The sequence below is a fragment of the Bos indicus genome, chromosome 4 (assembly GCF_029378745.1).
Source record: "Bos indicus isolate NIAB-ARS_2022 breed Sahiwal x Tharparkar chromosome 4, NIAB-ARS_B.indTharparkar_mat_pri_1.0, whole genome shotgun sequence".
Classification (NCBI taxonomy): Eukaryota; Metazoa; Chordata; class Mammalia; order Artiodactyla; family Bovidae; genus Bos; species Bos indicus.
In genome coordinates, this window is record NC_091763.1 from 33,269,305 (window position 1) to 33,283,058 (window position 13,754).

A 13,754-nucleotide genomic window follows, 5' to 3' on the forward strand; every position below is an offset into this window, starting at 1 on the left:
GCCCATCAGGCTCCTCTGTCCCTGGGATTCTCCAGGCAAGAATACTGGAGTGGGTTGCCATTTCCTTCTCCAATGCATGCCTGCATGCTAAGTCACTTCAGTTATGTCTGACTCTGTGCGACCCTATGGACAGCAGCCCTCCAGGCTCCTCTGTCCATGGGATTCTCTAGGCAAGAATACTGAAGTGGGTTGCCATTTCCTTCTCCAGAATGAGTGGTTAGTCACATGTTAATTTTTAAAGATAGAACTCTATTTTGCATGGTGTGAGTATGTTTATATATTTTGAATAGACAGGACACTTTTCTGGACATGATAGGAGATCCCAAATCCTGGACTGTTTTGTTACTGAGTCCTTCAAGTCTCTTTGGGGAATCTGATCAAACGAGAATAAATGTGACACTCTAACTTGTATACAGATTGTCATACTAAGTATTAACGCCAGAGAAGTTGGGAGAATGTAGAGGTTGCTGAGGGTGCAGTTGGTTAAGGAGTTGGGAGCAGAATAGGCTTTGAGCTGGAAATCTGAATTGGTGACGCAAAGGCAGACAAAGTGGTACCTTTGTCACACAGTGATGCCCAGGGAGAGTGGAGCCTGGCTTGCCTGGCAAACCGGGGTGAGAACAAAGGCTCTGAATTCCAGGACCTCAGAAGTGCAGAGGTGGCACTGTGCCAACAATGGGATTAGAACATGGTGTTAGCCCCTCATTTAGAAAAGCAAGGAAGGAGCTCACTGGGGGATAGTCCAGGCTCTGGGTGCTCATTCTGGTTAAGATTCTTTAGATGCACATCAGATTCCAGCTCTGCCACCTTAGAACTGTAGCCTCTGGCCACTTCCCAGCCTCCCTCAACCTCCATTTCTTCTGTAAAGTGGTAATTATAGGTTTGTCCTGAGGACTTGTAGAGATAATGTTCCTGACATACTTACAATGGCTGCTACTGCTAAGTCACTTCAGTCTTGTCCTACTCTGTGCGACCCCCATAGACAGCAGCCCACCAGGCTCCCCCGACCCTGGGATTCTCCAGGCAAGAACACTGGAGTGGGTTGCCATTTCCTTCTCCAATACATGAAAATGAAAAGTGAAAGTGAAGTCGCTCAGTCGTGTCTGACTCTTCTCGACCCCATGAACTGCAGCCCACCAGGCTCCTCTGTCCATGGGATTTTCCAGGCAAGAGTACTGGAGTGGGGTGCCATTGCCTTCTCTGGCTAGTTCTCAACCAAATGACAAGAGTAGTATTCTCATAGTGGGCAAGATAGTTGAGGTTGCATTCAGTTTAAAGCAGAAACCTTCATCTGGTCATTTCCTAGTAAAGTTAATCATTTTGGTAACGACAGGCTTCAACTCAGTTAATCCAGGGTCTCTTTCTCTCCCCCTTGTCCCTGGTGGTGTGTACTAGCAGAGAGGGTACGCAGTATTGCAGCACTGGGTGGGGGGCGCTGGTCTGTGCACCTCCCCTGCCCCCCGCTTCACACTGGTGACCGGAGGGGCTGGTGGCCTGCAGTTACATGGTCCAGCCTGGCTGTCCCCCTTGATCAGGACCACGAGGAAGAGTTCGCTTTCTCTCCACTTGGGCTCTTTGCCTGTGTTTCTCCTCTCTCTCTCTCTCTCTCTCTCTCTCTCTCTCTCTCTCTGTCTCTCTCTCGATGATGTCCAGCCTGCCCCCTGGGAGTGTGGAGGAGCTACGGTTGCCTTCCATCGTGTCTCAGATGCTGCAGGAGACTCTGGGCTCTTCTTAGGGCTTCCCATCTTCCAAAGCACCATCCAGCCATTTCCATTCTGCTCTCCCTGGGCCATTGTGTGGCAGGCTCTATCTGTGAAATTCCCCTTCCCGGAGCTCCAGAGAGAAAGTGGCGCAGTGCCTCAGTCTGGCCCTGTATATCCCCAAGCTCCCAGGACGAGGGTCTGTCCTCCTTCCTCCCCAGATGTGGCCCAGCATGGCCATACAATCACATCTTACACTCGTCTCTCCTCCCAGGCATAGGTCATATCCTTGGGAAAGGGGGGAGATCAGTGCAGAAAACTCTGTCTCCAGTAAGCCTTCCTTTCCAACCTATTTCTTTCCTAGACTTTGCCTTTTCTTTTGACTTGGAAACAAAGCATTTGATATCTTTGTTCTCTGCATCTTTTATGGCTGGAGCGGCTGCAGATTCCTGTTTTTCCAGGTTGCACCTCAGGTCTGGTGTAATTGTGACCAGTGCCCGCCCCTCACCCCCCGCAATTCACTCTCAAAAATTTTCCTGCTTGGGATGATTCATAATATAAACCCCTGGGTTAGGGTCGAATTCCCCTTGCCATGGGAACAACTCCCCAACTTCCTCAGTGGCAGGCCATGGTTCCTGAGAGAGAGAAGCGGGAGTGGGAAGGGAGACAGAGGAACCACTTTCCTGTAGATCCGCAATGGGCCCGCCGGCTGGTTGGGGCGCGGCAGTGTCGATGTCAGAACCAGATCCTCCCAGCTCTGCTGGTGGTGCGCCACGCTTGTGGTCGTCGATGTTTGAGGAGCAGGGCCGCCAAGCCTTGAAACCGGGCTTCCGACTTTGGTGTCCTGCCCCAGCGCTGACCCCACGTCCCTTTCCCGCGGTGTCGCCGGCGGCCGGGCCTCTGACCAGCCTTCTCCCTGTGGCGTGTCCCTCCCCACAGGGCTTCACGTTCGGCAAGGCGGGTGAGATCCTCACCAGGCGGCTGCGGTACCTGGTTTTCAGGTCGATGCTGAGGCAGGTAGGTCTGCCGGGGATGGCGCCCGGGGGGTGTGCACTGTGCCCTGTGGGCAGGCGCTGGGATTGCTGTTGGGGCCGCAGAGCGAGCCCGGGGTCCTCTGCTGGGGATGGGCTCGGGACCAGGGTCCCCGCGCTCCAGATGGCGTCTCCCAGGCGGGCTCCCGTCCGCCCTCCGCCTCAGCAGCTGCAGGCGTAGGAGATGGAAGCAATATTCCGTGCCCCCACATCCCTCTCCTCTCCTTCTTTCCTTCTCTCCCCGGGAGACCCGTGATGCTCGTGTTTATTCCTGCCAAGAGGTGCCCTCTGAACCCTTTGTTTCCACAGATCAAAAGTCAGCCCCGCGGCCCACTTGCTGCTGCTTGGTTTCTGTGCTGGGGCTTGGCTGATAGACTCGTTCCAGCTGCACTGGTACTAGCGGATAGTGACTTAGGTCTCCCACACTGGGCACCTCCCAGGCCCTGACAGCACGTGGATGTGAATGTTTCTCAGGGGAAGGGGGAGAGGGGTCCTACACATGTCACTCAAAGCAGATCAGTTCAAAGGGTCTTTAACAATCACGCACATTTTGCCTGTGACTTTGTAACTTTACATTTTAAAAGCATTAATACGGTGATACTTCAGAAGAATGCCTCAGATATACCTGGGGAGATGGGGCAGGGTTTAAACCCTGGCTCATAAGTATAATGACCCCCTGCTGCTTAAAAACAAGCCCTGTTTATGGGGATTGCTGGCTTGGGACTGACAGAGCCAGGACCAAGTCCGGTGAGTGAGAGAGCACTGTTTGGTGTAGGGCCTCTTGTCAGGATTTTCAGTCAGACGGTATTTATAACAGATCCGAACTAGACTCAGGGCCTGGGCCCAGGGCTAAAATGCCCCATTCCCCTGCCAGGCCGTAGGCCGACTCCTAGGCCCCTTATACTTTGGATTTGAGCTGAGGATTTGTGTCATACCGTCTCTACCAATTATTCAGTCCGGCCATCATGCATTAAGTGCCTTCTGCTTACAAGGCATAATACTAGGTATTGTAAGGTCTTCAAGTCAGAGTGGTGCCTGTATATGTGGCAGCTATGTTCCAATGGGGGAGATACTTAAGCACTTAACAATTTTAAAAAACCAAATGGATATGTACTATAATAAATTATAATGCATTATAATTCATTTTTTCTTAAATATTTGATAAATGCTGCTTTAACTGCAAATCACAGTTAAGGTAAGTTCTTAGGACCTTAGTTATTTTTGTAACAGACAAAAACTGAGACACTCACAATATTTTTAGTGTTTTTGTATTTAAAAGTGTAAGTGGTTTTATAAAGAAAATCCTGTTTTATGTTGAGTGTTAAACTTTAATCTAGACTTCTTTGGTTTATTTATTTTTTTTTAACCCGATTCATTTATTTGGCCATAAACTATAGTCAGCTGTTTATTTGACTTCTCTATTTGAATGTCTATTAAGAATTTCATACCAAATGTCTCCAAAACAGCTTTGGACACCCCTCCCACCCTTTGCCAAAGGGCTTACTCCTCACCTAGACCTCCCCAATATCAGTAAATGGCCCCTCCATTCTGCCAGTTGCTCAGGTTAAAGTCCTAGGAGTTGTCCTTGTCTCCTCTTCTTTGTCCGATATTACAACAGCCTCCTAACCTGTCTCACTGCCTCAATCGTTATCCTAGTTCACTCATTCATTGCCCAAGAACCAGAATCATTCTTCTAAAATAAAAGTTAAATCACATCCCTCTGCTTAAAAGCTGCTGAAAGTTGCCCATATCTCTCAGGGTAAAATCTGGTATCTTGTTTTTTTTGTCCATGTGATGCAGCTTGTGGGATCTTAGTTCTCTGACTAGGGATTGAACCCAGGCCCTCAGCAGTGAAAGCGTGGAGTCCTAGCCACTGGACCACCAGGGAATTCCCCAAATTTGGAATCTTTGCATTTGCCAGTAAAGTCACAAACTCTGTGTCCCCACTACCTCCCCAGACCTCACCTCCTAGAGCTTCACCTCCTTCCCCATATACAGTCTACTCTCTACACGTTGGCTGACGTAAGTGGATATGGGGGTAGGGAAGAGGGAGAGCCCAGTGAGCATGGATGTCTGTCCTGAGGAAGAGGCAGCTTCTGTACATTTACATGGAGGTGCTTTTAAGGCTGGTGACGACCTTTACGCTTTCTTGCTTGTATGTGAGCAGATCAAAAATGCCTCTGCCTCGGGGCTTTTGCACGTGCTGTCCCTTCCTTGTCCAGATACTCTCATCCCTCTCCGTACTCAGGTCTCTGCTCAAAGGTCACCTGAGAAGGCCTTCTCGCTCACCTCCCCAGTCTGTAAAATGGTGCCGCCCCCTCTTCTTTTCCCTTCTTACCCCATTCTGGTTTTCTCCCTAGCATTATTACCCCTTGGCATGGTGTATATTAATTTGTGGCGTCTGTCCCTGGAATCTGCTTCATGAAAGCAGCAAGTCTGTCATTTTTGTTCACTGTTGAATAGGTCCAACACCTGGCAATTATGTTTGGAACAGAGTAGGCACTCAAAAATTTTTATTTGAGAAATGTTCTGTTTATGACTTTATTAAGTCCTTTTCTTATCTATTCAGTGTCAAATCCTAAGTGCTTAATGTAGGGGATAAGGGCACCCTGTGAGTCTCTTGAGCTGAAGGTCTCATGCGTCAGGCTTTGAGATAATGAAATGAGTTTCTCTGCCACAGGATGTGAGCTGGTTCGATGACCCTAAAAACACCACGGGAGCATTGACGACCAGGCTTGCCAATGACGCCGCTCAAGTTAAAGGGGTATGACTGCCTCCTTTCTGCTGTGATTGTCCTAATGGGCCATTTAGAATTTGAGCATGAAACTAATTCTCTCGCTACAGTTAATTCTCATCATCATTTAGAAAATGTCAAACCTTTAACCTATGCGATATAGCATGTGTCTTATGGAAAAAATATTATCTGTTTAAATATCATATGCTGTATCACTATAACAGTGATGAATTTTGAGCTTTGTTTTGTTATTTTCCATCTTATTCATGGCATAATCTAAATATATGTAGAAGGATAATTATTTAAAAAGGAATTATTTATCAGTGTATCATGCAAGCCCAGTCTTTTTTTTTTTAATCTTTTCAGTCTGTTTTAATGCTTTGCTAATCCCCAGAAAATTGTAATTGCTACTGAAAAAAAGTGTGTGTAGTTGCTGTAAGAAAATTTAGGGGCACTGAATTCAGAGGGGAGGGAAGAAAATTTAGACAAAGGTTGAAAGAAATGAAACGAGTATGAAAAAATTAAAACAAGGGTAAAAGGAACAATTGTATCAGACTATAAAACTTAAATTCTGCTGCTACATGAATCTCTTTAATTAATATAACTAGAAACTATTAGACCAGCAGGTTTTGATTGGTGGGTAAAGTGATAATTTCTTCTTTAACTGCACCATGTGTGCAAACTAAGTTGCTTCAGTCGTGTCTGAGTCTTTGCGACCCTATGGACTGTGGCCCGCCAGGCTCCTCTGTCCATGAGGATTCTCCAGGCAAGAATACTGGAGTGGGTTTCCATGCCCTCCTCCAGAGGATCTTCCTGACCCAGGGACTGAGCCCACGTCTGTTACGTCTCCTGCCTTGGCAGGCGGGTTCTTTACCACTAGTGCCACCTGGTCTATTTATGACAAAAATCCACAGGATGATGGATTTTGTCTTAACCTTGTTGCACTCTTGGGCTCTGGCTTTAGAATGTTACCTACCCTCCTCCTCGTTGAAAAACTTCTGGCTTCTAGTAATCTATGCTCTCCCATGGAGTGTTCTAGAGACTCTTTTTCTGTATGAGGAATAGATATTGGGATGGTGAATGTGTCATTAGAATAAAGAACAGTAACCAGTGCAAAGTCACCAAAAGCATTTAATCATACTATGCCAAAGGGCTTACTTCCCCGCCAGCTTAAGGTTCTAGGTTTTTTTGGATCATCTTTCATGTACATTAAAGAAGCACTTTAATCCATTTTACTTATTTCCGTGGCCTTGGCTGCCATCCTCAGTGAAACGTTTATGTGTATGGAAGCTTAGGTACTGGAGTAATTTGTCTGCTGTGAACTTGGGGGATGTTCTGAGTGCTTCTTGCAGTTGGGTGCTGTGGGAAATGAGTTCTGAGTAGGGCTTGTGGATACTGAAAAAGGAACAGTCTCCATCTTGCCTGTGCCACAGACTCTTTCCAGATTATAACCCTTGACTTTGAAATTGAAAATGTGCAAATACAGAGCTGATTTGAAAGGCCACTCCACTCTGACTTATGCCAGATACGGCTAAACCTCCCTTTATATAAGCTCAGTGATGGCATCAGATAAAAATAAATGCTCTGTTATATATGCCGTTTCTTGCAGCCCTGGTGCAATTCCTTGGTATGGAATTTAATTCTAGAGCTATTGGTAGTTTTGTAATACTATTTCCCCCTAGTTACTGGTTTGGTGTTTGTATCAACATAAGTTTCAAATGATTTCAGAAGGTTGACATTGAGGCAGGGGGCTGGGAAAGAATTCTGTCTTAAAACTCAGAGTCGCCAGAAGCTTTGGTTATTAATCAATGTACCTAGTCATTTTGGGGTTGGGAAAAATTTGACCAGGGCCCCAGAGGTGGAAATGACCACTCTAGACTGTTCTCCATCATTAATCTTTCCCTGAGAATGGCCCCACTCAAGCAGAGGAAATTTGGAAAGTTGATAAGACATGGGCCAGAGCAGGAATTTGGAAAGGCTTGAGGTTGTGGGGCATTTCCAGGGTAAGGAAGAGAAGTGTAGAGCAGTGAAGTGAATTGACTTTGTATTTTGACTTCTGACTTTTCAGTTGGAAATAACTGAATGCTTCTGACAGTTGTGCTTCACACTCCTCCTGGCATGTAAACGGAAGGTTCTGATGCCTGCTTAGTATCGTAAATTTAAATTCCATAACATTCAGCTCTGTGTATTTTTTCTGAACATAGTCTCTCTAGCTCTAGCTCAGTCGTGTCCAACTCTTTTGCGACCCCATGGACTATAGCTCACCAGGCTCCTCTGTCCATGGGATTCTCCAGGCAAGGATACTGGAGCGGGTTACCATTTCCTACTCCAGGGTATCTTCCCGACCCAGGGATGAAACCGCAGTCTCCTGCATTGACAGGTGGATTCTTGACCACTGTACCACCTGGGAAGCCCTGTAAACACAATAAGCATCTCAAATAAGCCACAAAATATCTGGATACCCTCAATGATCAATATTAGGTTTAAATTATGGGTAGTTATACATCTAACATTGGAAATTTCCAACAGTCCCAGTTGAACGTAATTGTCAGCAAGATAAAATAATCTTGCTAATTTGCAGAGCTTGCATTAGGGATCATGGTGTCATTTTTTAATGAAAAGTTTTGTGGTCTTAAAAAATCAAATGAGATAGAAATATGTAATTGAACTCTGAATTATTGACCTACTTTCAATATTTATTCGGAGGTCATGAAAATCCTCATCTGGGAAACCAAATAAAGTTACATGTAAACTTTTACTACTAACTTATTAGATCATAACCGAGGAGATGAGATTTTCACAAAGCTGAATTTTCACAATCCCTAAGAAAATGCATAAGCGTGGATTTTAGAGATGATCGGAAGGTGTCTCTCTAACAGTGTTTTCTGTTTGTTTTGCAGGCTATAGGCTCCAGGCTTGCTATAATTACCCAGAATATTGCAAATCTTGGCACAGGCATTATTATATCCCTCATCTATGGCTGGCAGTTAACACTTCTCCTGTTAGCAATTGTACCCATCATTGCAGTAGCAGGAGTTATTGAAATGAAAATGTTGTCTGGACAAGCCCTGAAAGATAAGAAAGAACTAGAAGGTGCTGGGAAGGTGAGTCAAATGAGATAACATTTCTGACCTGGGTAAGTAAAATATTCTAAGCAGTGTTGTTCTGTTAGTCGTGGCTACTTTCTGTGCTCTGAGGATGGCTTTTGTTTTTGTTTATTTGGCTGTGCTGAGTCTTCATTGTGGCCTGTGAACTTAGTTGCAGCGTGTGGGATCTTAGTCCCTGGACCAGGGATTGAACCTTGGCCCCTGGCGTTAGGAGCACAGGGGTCTTAACCACTGGACCACCAGGGAAGTCCCTGAGAATGTTTTTATAACCATTTCTCAAAGCAGTCTTATTTGACACTTGTTCAGCAGATTGCAAACTGAAGAAAAGTAGCAAAACAAATTCTTAGACTCACAGACTGAAGACTAATTTTGTTGGACTTTTCTAGTTACAATTGTTTTCATATCACTTTTTCTCCTTCCTTCCCCTTTCTCCAGAAATCCATTGCTTTATTGAGGAAAGGAGGCCTATTTAATTAGATGTGGGGAGGGGAGATTTTAAAAACTTGAAAAGTCTTAAAGGTATTCACTCTAACTGGCTAAAATATCATCCCTCTTTCCCTTTCATTACACCTCCTCCCTTCACGTTACTTGTGTTTGCCATCTGTTAATGTTGTTTTTAGTCACTCACTCATGTCCAACTGTTTGCAACCCCATGGACTATAGTCTGCCAAGCTTCTCTGTCCATGGGATTTCCCAGGCAAGAATAACTGGAGTGGGTTGTCATTTTCTTCTCCAGGAGGTCTTCCCAACCCAGGGATCTAACCTGCGTCTCCTATGCTTCCTGTATTGGCAAGCGAATTCTTTACTACTGACTGAATCACCTGGGAAGCCCCATTTACCCTTTATCCTAACATATTTTGCTGGGGTTGGAGGAACCATGTTGCGTGCTTGCCTATTTGTTATTGTTGCTTGATTTGCATTTTGAATCTCCCCTTTTTTTCCCAAAAAGTTTTACTTTATATTGGAGTATAGTTGATTAACACTGTTGTGTTAGTTTGAGGTGTGCAACAAAGTGATTCAGTTACACATGTATCTGTTCTTTGTCAAATTCTTTCTTCATTTAGGTTATTACCGAGTTTTGAGTAGAGTTGTTGTTTTGAACAGATGCATGTATGGCAGTTGCTCTACTCCTCAGGGAGGCCTGTGTGATAGGTTCTTCTATTAGTTCCTTTCGCAGGTGAGGCTGAGGCACAGGCAGGTAATGCCACAGTGCCTCAGAGCTCATAAGTTTCAGAGCCACGATTCAAACGCAGACAGTCATGCTCCCAAGTTGTACCTCAGTTAAGAAACAAAGAGGTCTTTGACATATACAGACTACCATGTGTAAAATACATAGCTGGTAGGAAGCTGCTGTTTAACACAGCAGTGCCCTGTGCTGACCTAGAGGAGTAGGACAGGGGGGAAGCGGAGGCTCAGAAGGAAGGTGGTAAAGCAGTTATCCTCCACTAAAGAAAAATAAAACAGAGGTCTGCTGATGGTGGGGCATAGTCTGATATCACATGATCTGTATCATTGCAGAAACGAGCGGTCAGAGCCGAGCTCCCTCAGAACTAGGCCTACCGTCTAGGATAGGGTGACATCTACCCGTGGACCCTCCAAGGTGCCTAAGATTCAAGGCAGCGACCTGGGCAGATCCAGTGGCCTTGGGTCCTTTGTCTCTGGACCAGGCATCTCACCAATAAGGATGATGAAAAGGGTCCTTTGGTTGGTTATCAGCACTCTCACTGTTTCCATTGCCTCTCTGCTATCTCCTCTGACTTTTTGTACCCTGTGTCCTTGGGATTCCTTCAGGAAACTTCTTTGGATCAGCTTTAGTGCTTCTCAGTGATTGTCTGGGGGAGAAAGTCCTCATGTGAGGTTTCCTTTGGTCCTGAAGTCCAGCAGCATGGTGCTGGCCCTCAGACGTTGGCTGTGGTCAGGCCCAGGTGACGTCAGCCCCTGGCAGGGAGTCCGTCCTGTGACCAGTCACTTCATTTAATCCTGTACTTTGTGGGATTTTCCCCTATGGTGTTGATTCATCTAATGAGAAGATGAAAAAATGTGCATACAAAGCAAGTGCATTACTGTTTCTAGTGTCATCGTTTATGGAGGTGTTCAGAGTGTCCCAGAGCGGAGGTTTAGGTTGTTTGTAGGAAGATGACCAGTCGGAAGCTGATTCATTGCAAGCCACAGGTTTTCACCTTCGAGGTATTGCATTAGCTTTAAAACTCTGGTCATTTGTTGGAAGTGGGGGGGGTGAAGGGGTGCAGATGGAAACATATGTTTGAGAATAGCAGGTTTTCTGGATAAAGGTCGGGAGTGGGGTAAATGCTCTAAATCGGTGGTTCATGAGAGAGAGATAAAAGCAGATAAGGGAAGTGATTGCTGCACCAACCAGTCTATGAAATAGTAAAAGTCAGCTCCCATCTGATCGTCATTCTCAGGCTACCACTTGTTGATGGTTTATTATATACCAGGCATCATGCTAAGAATGCTACATGTTCTCACTTGATACTCTCAGTAACCCTTTTGAATTACCCTGTTAGATCATAAAACTCAGGGTTCAGAGGAGTCAGGTAACTTGCCCAAAGTCGCATAGCAGCAGCCTAATTGGTCTGTCTGTCCACTTTTTATATTTGTCTGACAGAGGCCACAGTCATCTCTTATAAACATAAATAAGATCTTGCTAACCTCCACCCGTCCAGTGACTTGTGATCACACTGGCAATAAAATCTGACAGAATGTGGTCCACTGGAGAAGGAAATGGCAAACCACTTCAGTATTCTTGCCTTGAGAACCCCATGAACAGTATGAAAAGGCAAAAAGATAGGACACTGAAAGATGAACTCCCCAAGTTGCTAGGTGCCCAATATGCTACTGGAGATCAGTGGAGAAATAACTCCAGAAAGAATGAGGGAATGGAGCCAAAGCAAAACAACACCCAGTTGTGGATGTGACTGGTGATAGAAGCAAGGTCCAATGCTGGAAAGAGCAATATTGCATAGGAACCTGGAATGTCAGGTCCATGAATCAAGGCAAATCGAAAGTGGTCAAACAGGAGATGGCAAGAGTGAAGATCAACATTCTAGCAATCAGTGAACTAAGATGGACTGGAATGGGTGAATTTAACTCAGATGACCATTGTACATCTACTACTGTGGGCAGGAATCCCTTAGAAGAAATGGAGTAGCCATCCTAGTCAACAAAAGAGTCTGAAATGCAGTATTAGATGCAATCTCAAAAATGACAGAATGATCTCTGTTCGTTTCCAAAGCAAACCATTGAATATCATGATAATCCAAGTCTATGCCCCAACCAGTAATGCTGAAGAAGCTGAAATTGAACAGTTCTATGAAGACCTACAAGACCTTCTAGAACTAACACCCAAAAAAGATGTCCTTTTCATTATAGGGGACTGGAATGCAAAAGTAGGAAGTCAAGAAACACCTGGAGTAACAGGCAAATTTGGCCTTGGAATACGGAATGAAGCAGAGCAAAGGCTAATAGAGTTCTGCCAAGAGAACGCACTGGTCATAGCAAACGCCCTCTTCAGCAACACAAGAGAAGAGTCTAACATGGACATAATCAGATGGTCAACAATGAAATCAGATTGATTATATTCTTTGCTGCCAAAGATGGAGAAGCTCTATACAGTCACAAAACCGGGAGCTGACTGTGGCTCAGATCATAAACTCTTTATTGCCAAATTCAGACTTAAATTGAAGAAAGTAGAGAAAACCACTAGACCATTCAGATATGACCTAAATCAAATTCCTTATGATTATACAGTGGAAGTGAGAAATAGATTCAAGGGACTAGATCTGATAGACAGAGTGCCTGATGCACTATGGATGGAAGTTCCTGACATTGTAAAGAGACAGGAATAAAGACAATCTCCAAAAAAAAAGAAATGCAAAAAAGCAAAATGGCTGTCTGAGGAGGCTGTGAAAGAAGGGAAGCGAAAAGCAAAGGAGAAAAGGAGAGATATACCCATTTGAATGCATTTGAGTTCCAAAGAATAGCATTCAATACCCATTGAATGCATTTGAGTTCCAGAAAATAGCAAGGAGAGATAAGAAAGCCTTCCTCAGTGATCAGTGCAAAGAAATAGAGGAAGACAATAGAATGGGAAAGACTGGAGATCTCTTCAAGAAAATTAGAGATACCAAGGGAACATTTCATGCAAAGATGGGCTCAAGAAAAGACAGAAATGGTAGGGACCTAACAGAAGCAGAAGATATCAAGAAGAGGTGGCAAGAATACACAGAAGAACTGTACAAAAAAGATCTTCACAACCCAGATAATCATGATGGTGTGATCACTCACCTAGAGCCAGACATCCTGGAATGTGAAGTCAAGTGGGCCTTAGAAAGCATCACTACAAACAAAGCTAGTGGAGGTGATAGAATTCCAGTTGAGGTAGTTCAAATCCTAAAAGATGGTGCTGTGAAAGTACTGCACTCAATATGCCAGCAAATTTGGAAAACTCAGCAGTGGCCACAGGACTGGAAAAGGTCAGTTTTCATTCCAATCCCAAAGAAAGGCAATGCCAAAGAATGCTCAAACCACCGCACAATTGCACTCATCTCACACAATTTAAGTAATGCTCAAAATTCTCCAAGCCAGGCTTCAGCAATACGTGAATCATGAACTTCCAGATGTTCAAGCTGGTTTTAGAAAAGGCAGAGGAAGCAGAGATCAAATTGCCAACATCCGCTGGATCATGGAAAAAGCAAGAGAGTTCAGAAAAACATCTATTTCTGCTTTATTGACTATACCAAAGCCTTTCACTGTGTGGATCACAATAAATTGTGGAAAATTCTGAAAGAGATGGGAATACCAGACCACCTGACCTGCCTCTTGAGAAAGCTGTATGCAGGTCAGGAAGCAACAGTTAGAACCGGACATGGAACAACAGACTGGTTCCGAATAGGAAAAGGAGTATGTCAAGGCTGTGTATTGTCACCCTACTTATTTAACTTATATGCAGAGTACATCATGAGAAAAGCTGGGCTGGAGGAAGCACAGGCAGGAATCAAGATTATCGGGAGAAATATCAATAACCTCAGAGATGCAGATGACACCACCCTTATGGCAGAAAGTGAAGAGGAACTGAAGAGCCCGTTGCTGAAAGTGAAAGAGGAGAATGAAAAAGTTGGTTTAAAGCCCAACATTCCGAAAACTAAGATCATGGCATCTGGTC

General features: G+C 44.8%; 1 protein-coding gene across 7 annotated transcripts in view; it reads left to right on the forward strand.

Moving 5' to 3' along the window:
- LOC109557314 (phosphatidylcholine translocator ABCB4) overlaps nt 1-13,754 on the forward strand; it is a 201,519-nt gene that overhangs the window by 65,889 nt on the left and 121,876 nt on the right. For 4 of the 7 annotated variants that reach the window (XR_011566205.1, XM_070787633.1, XM_070787624.1 and 1 more), the window contains 3 exons: nt 2,640-2,717; nt 5,412-5,495; nt 8,366-8,569. The exons of 2 other annotated variants lie outside the window; for them this stretch is intronic. Coding sequence is in view for 3 of the 5 variants with exons in the window: in XM_070787633.1 (XP_070643734.1) it covers nt 2,640-2,717; nt 5,412-5,495; nt 8,366-8,569 (366 nt within the window). In the remaining 2 variants the exon portion in view is untranslated. Of the gene's footprint in view, nt 1-2,639; nt 2,718-5,411; nt 5,496-8,365; nt 8,570-13,754 lie in introns of those variants that run through there. One more of the 7 variants, XM_070787637.1, reaches the window with a different exon arrangement.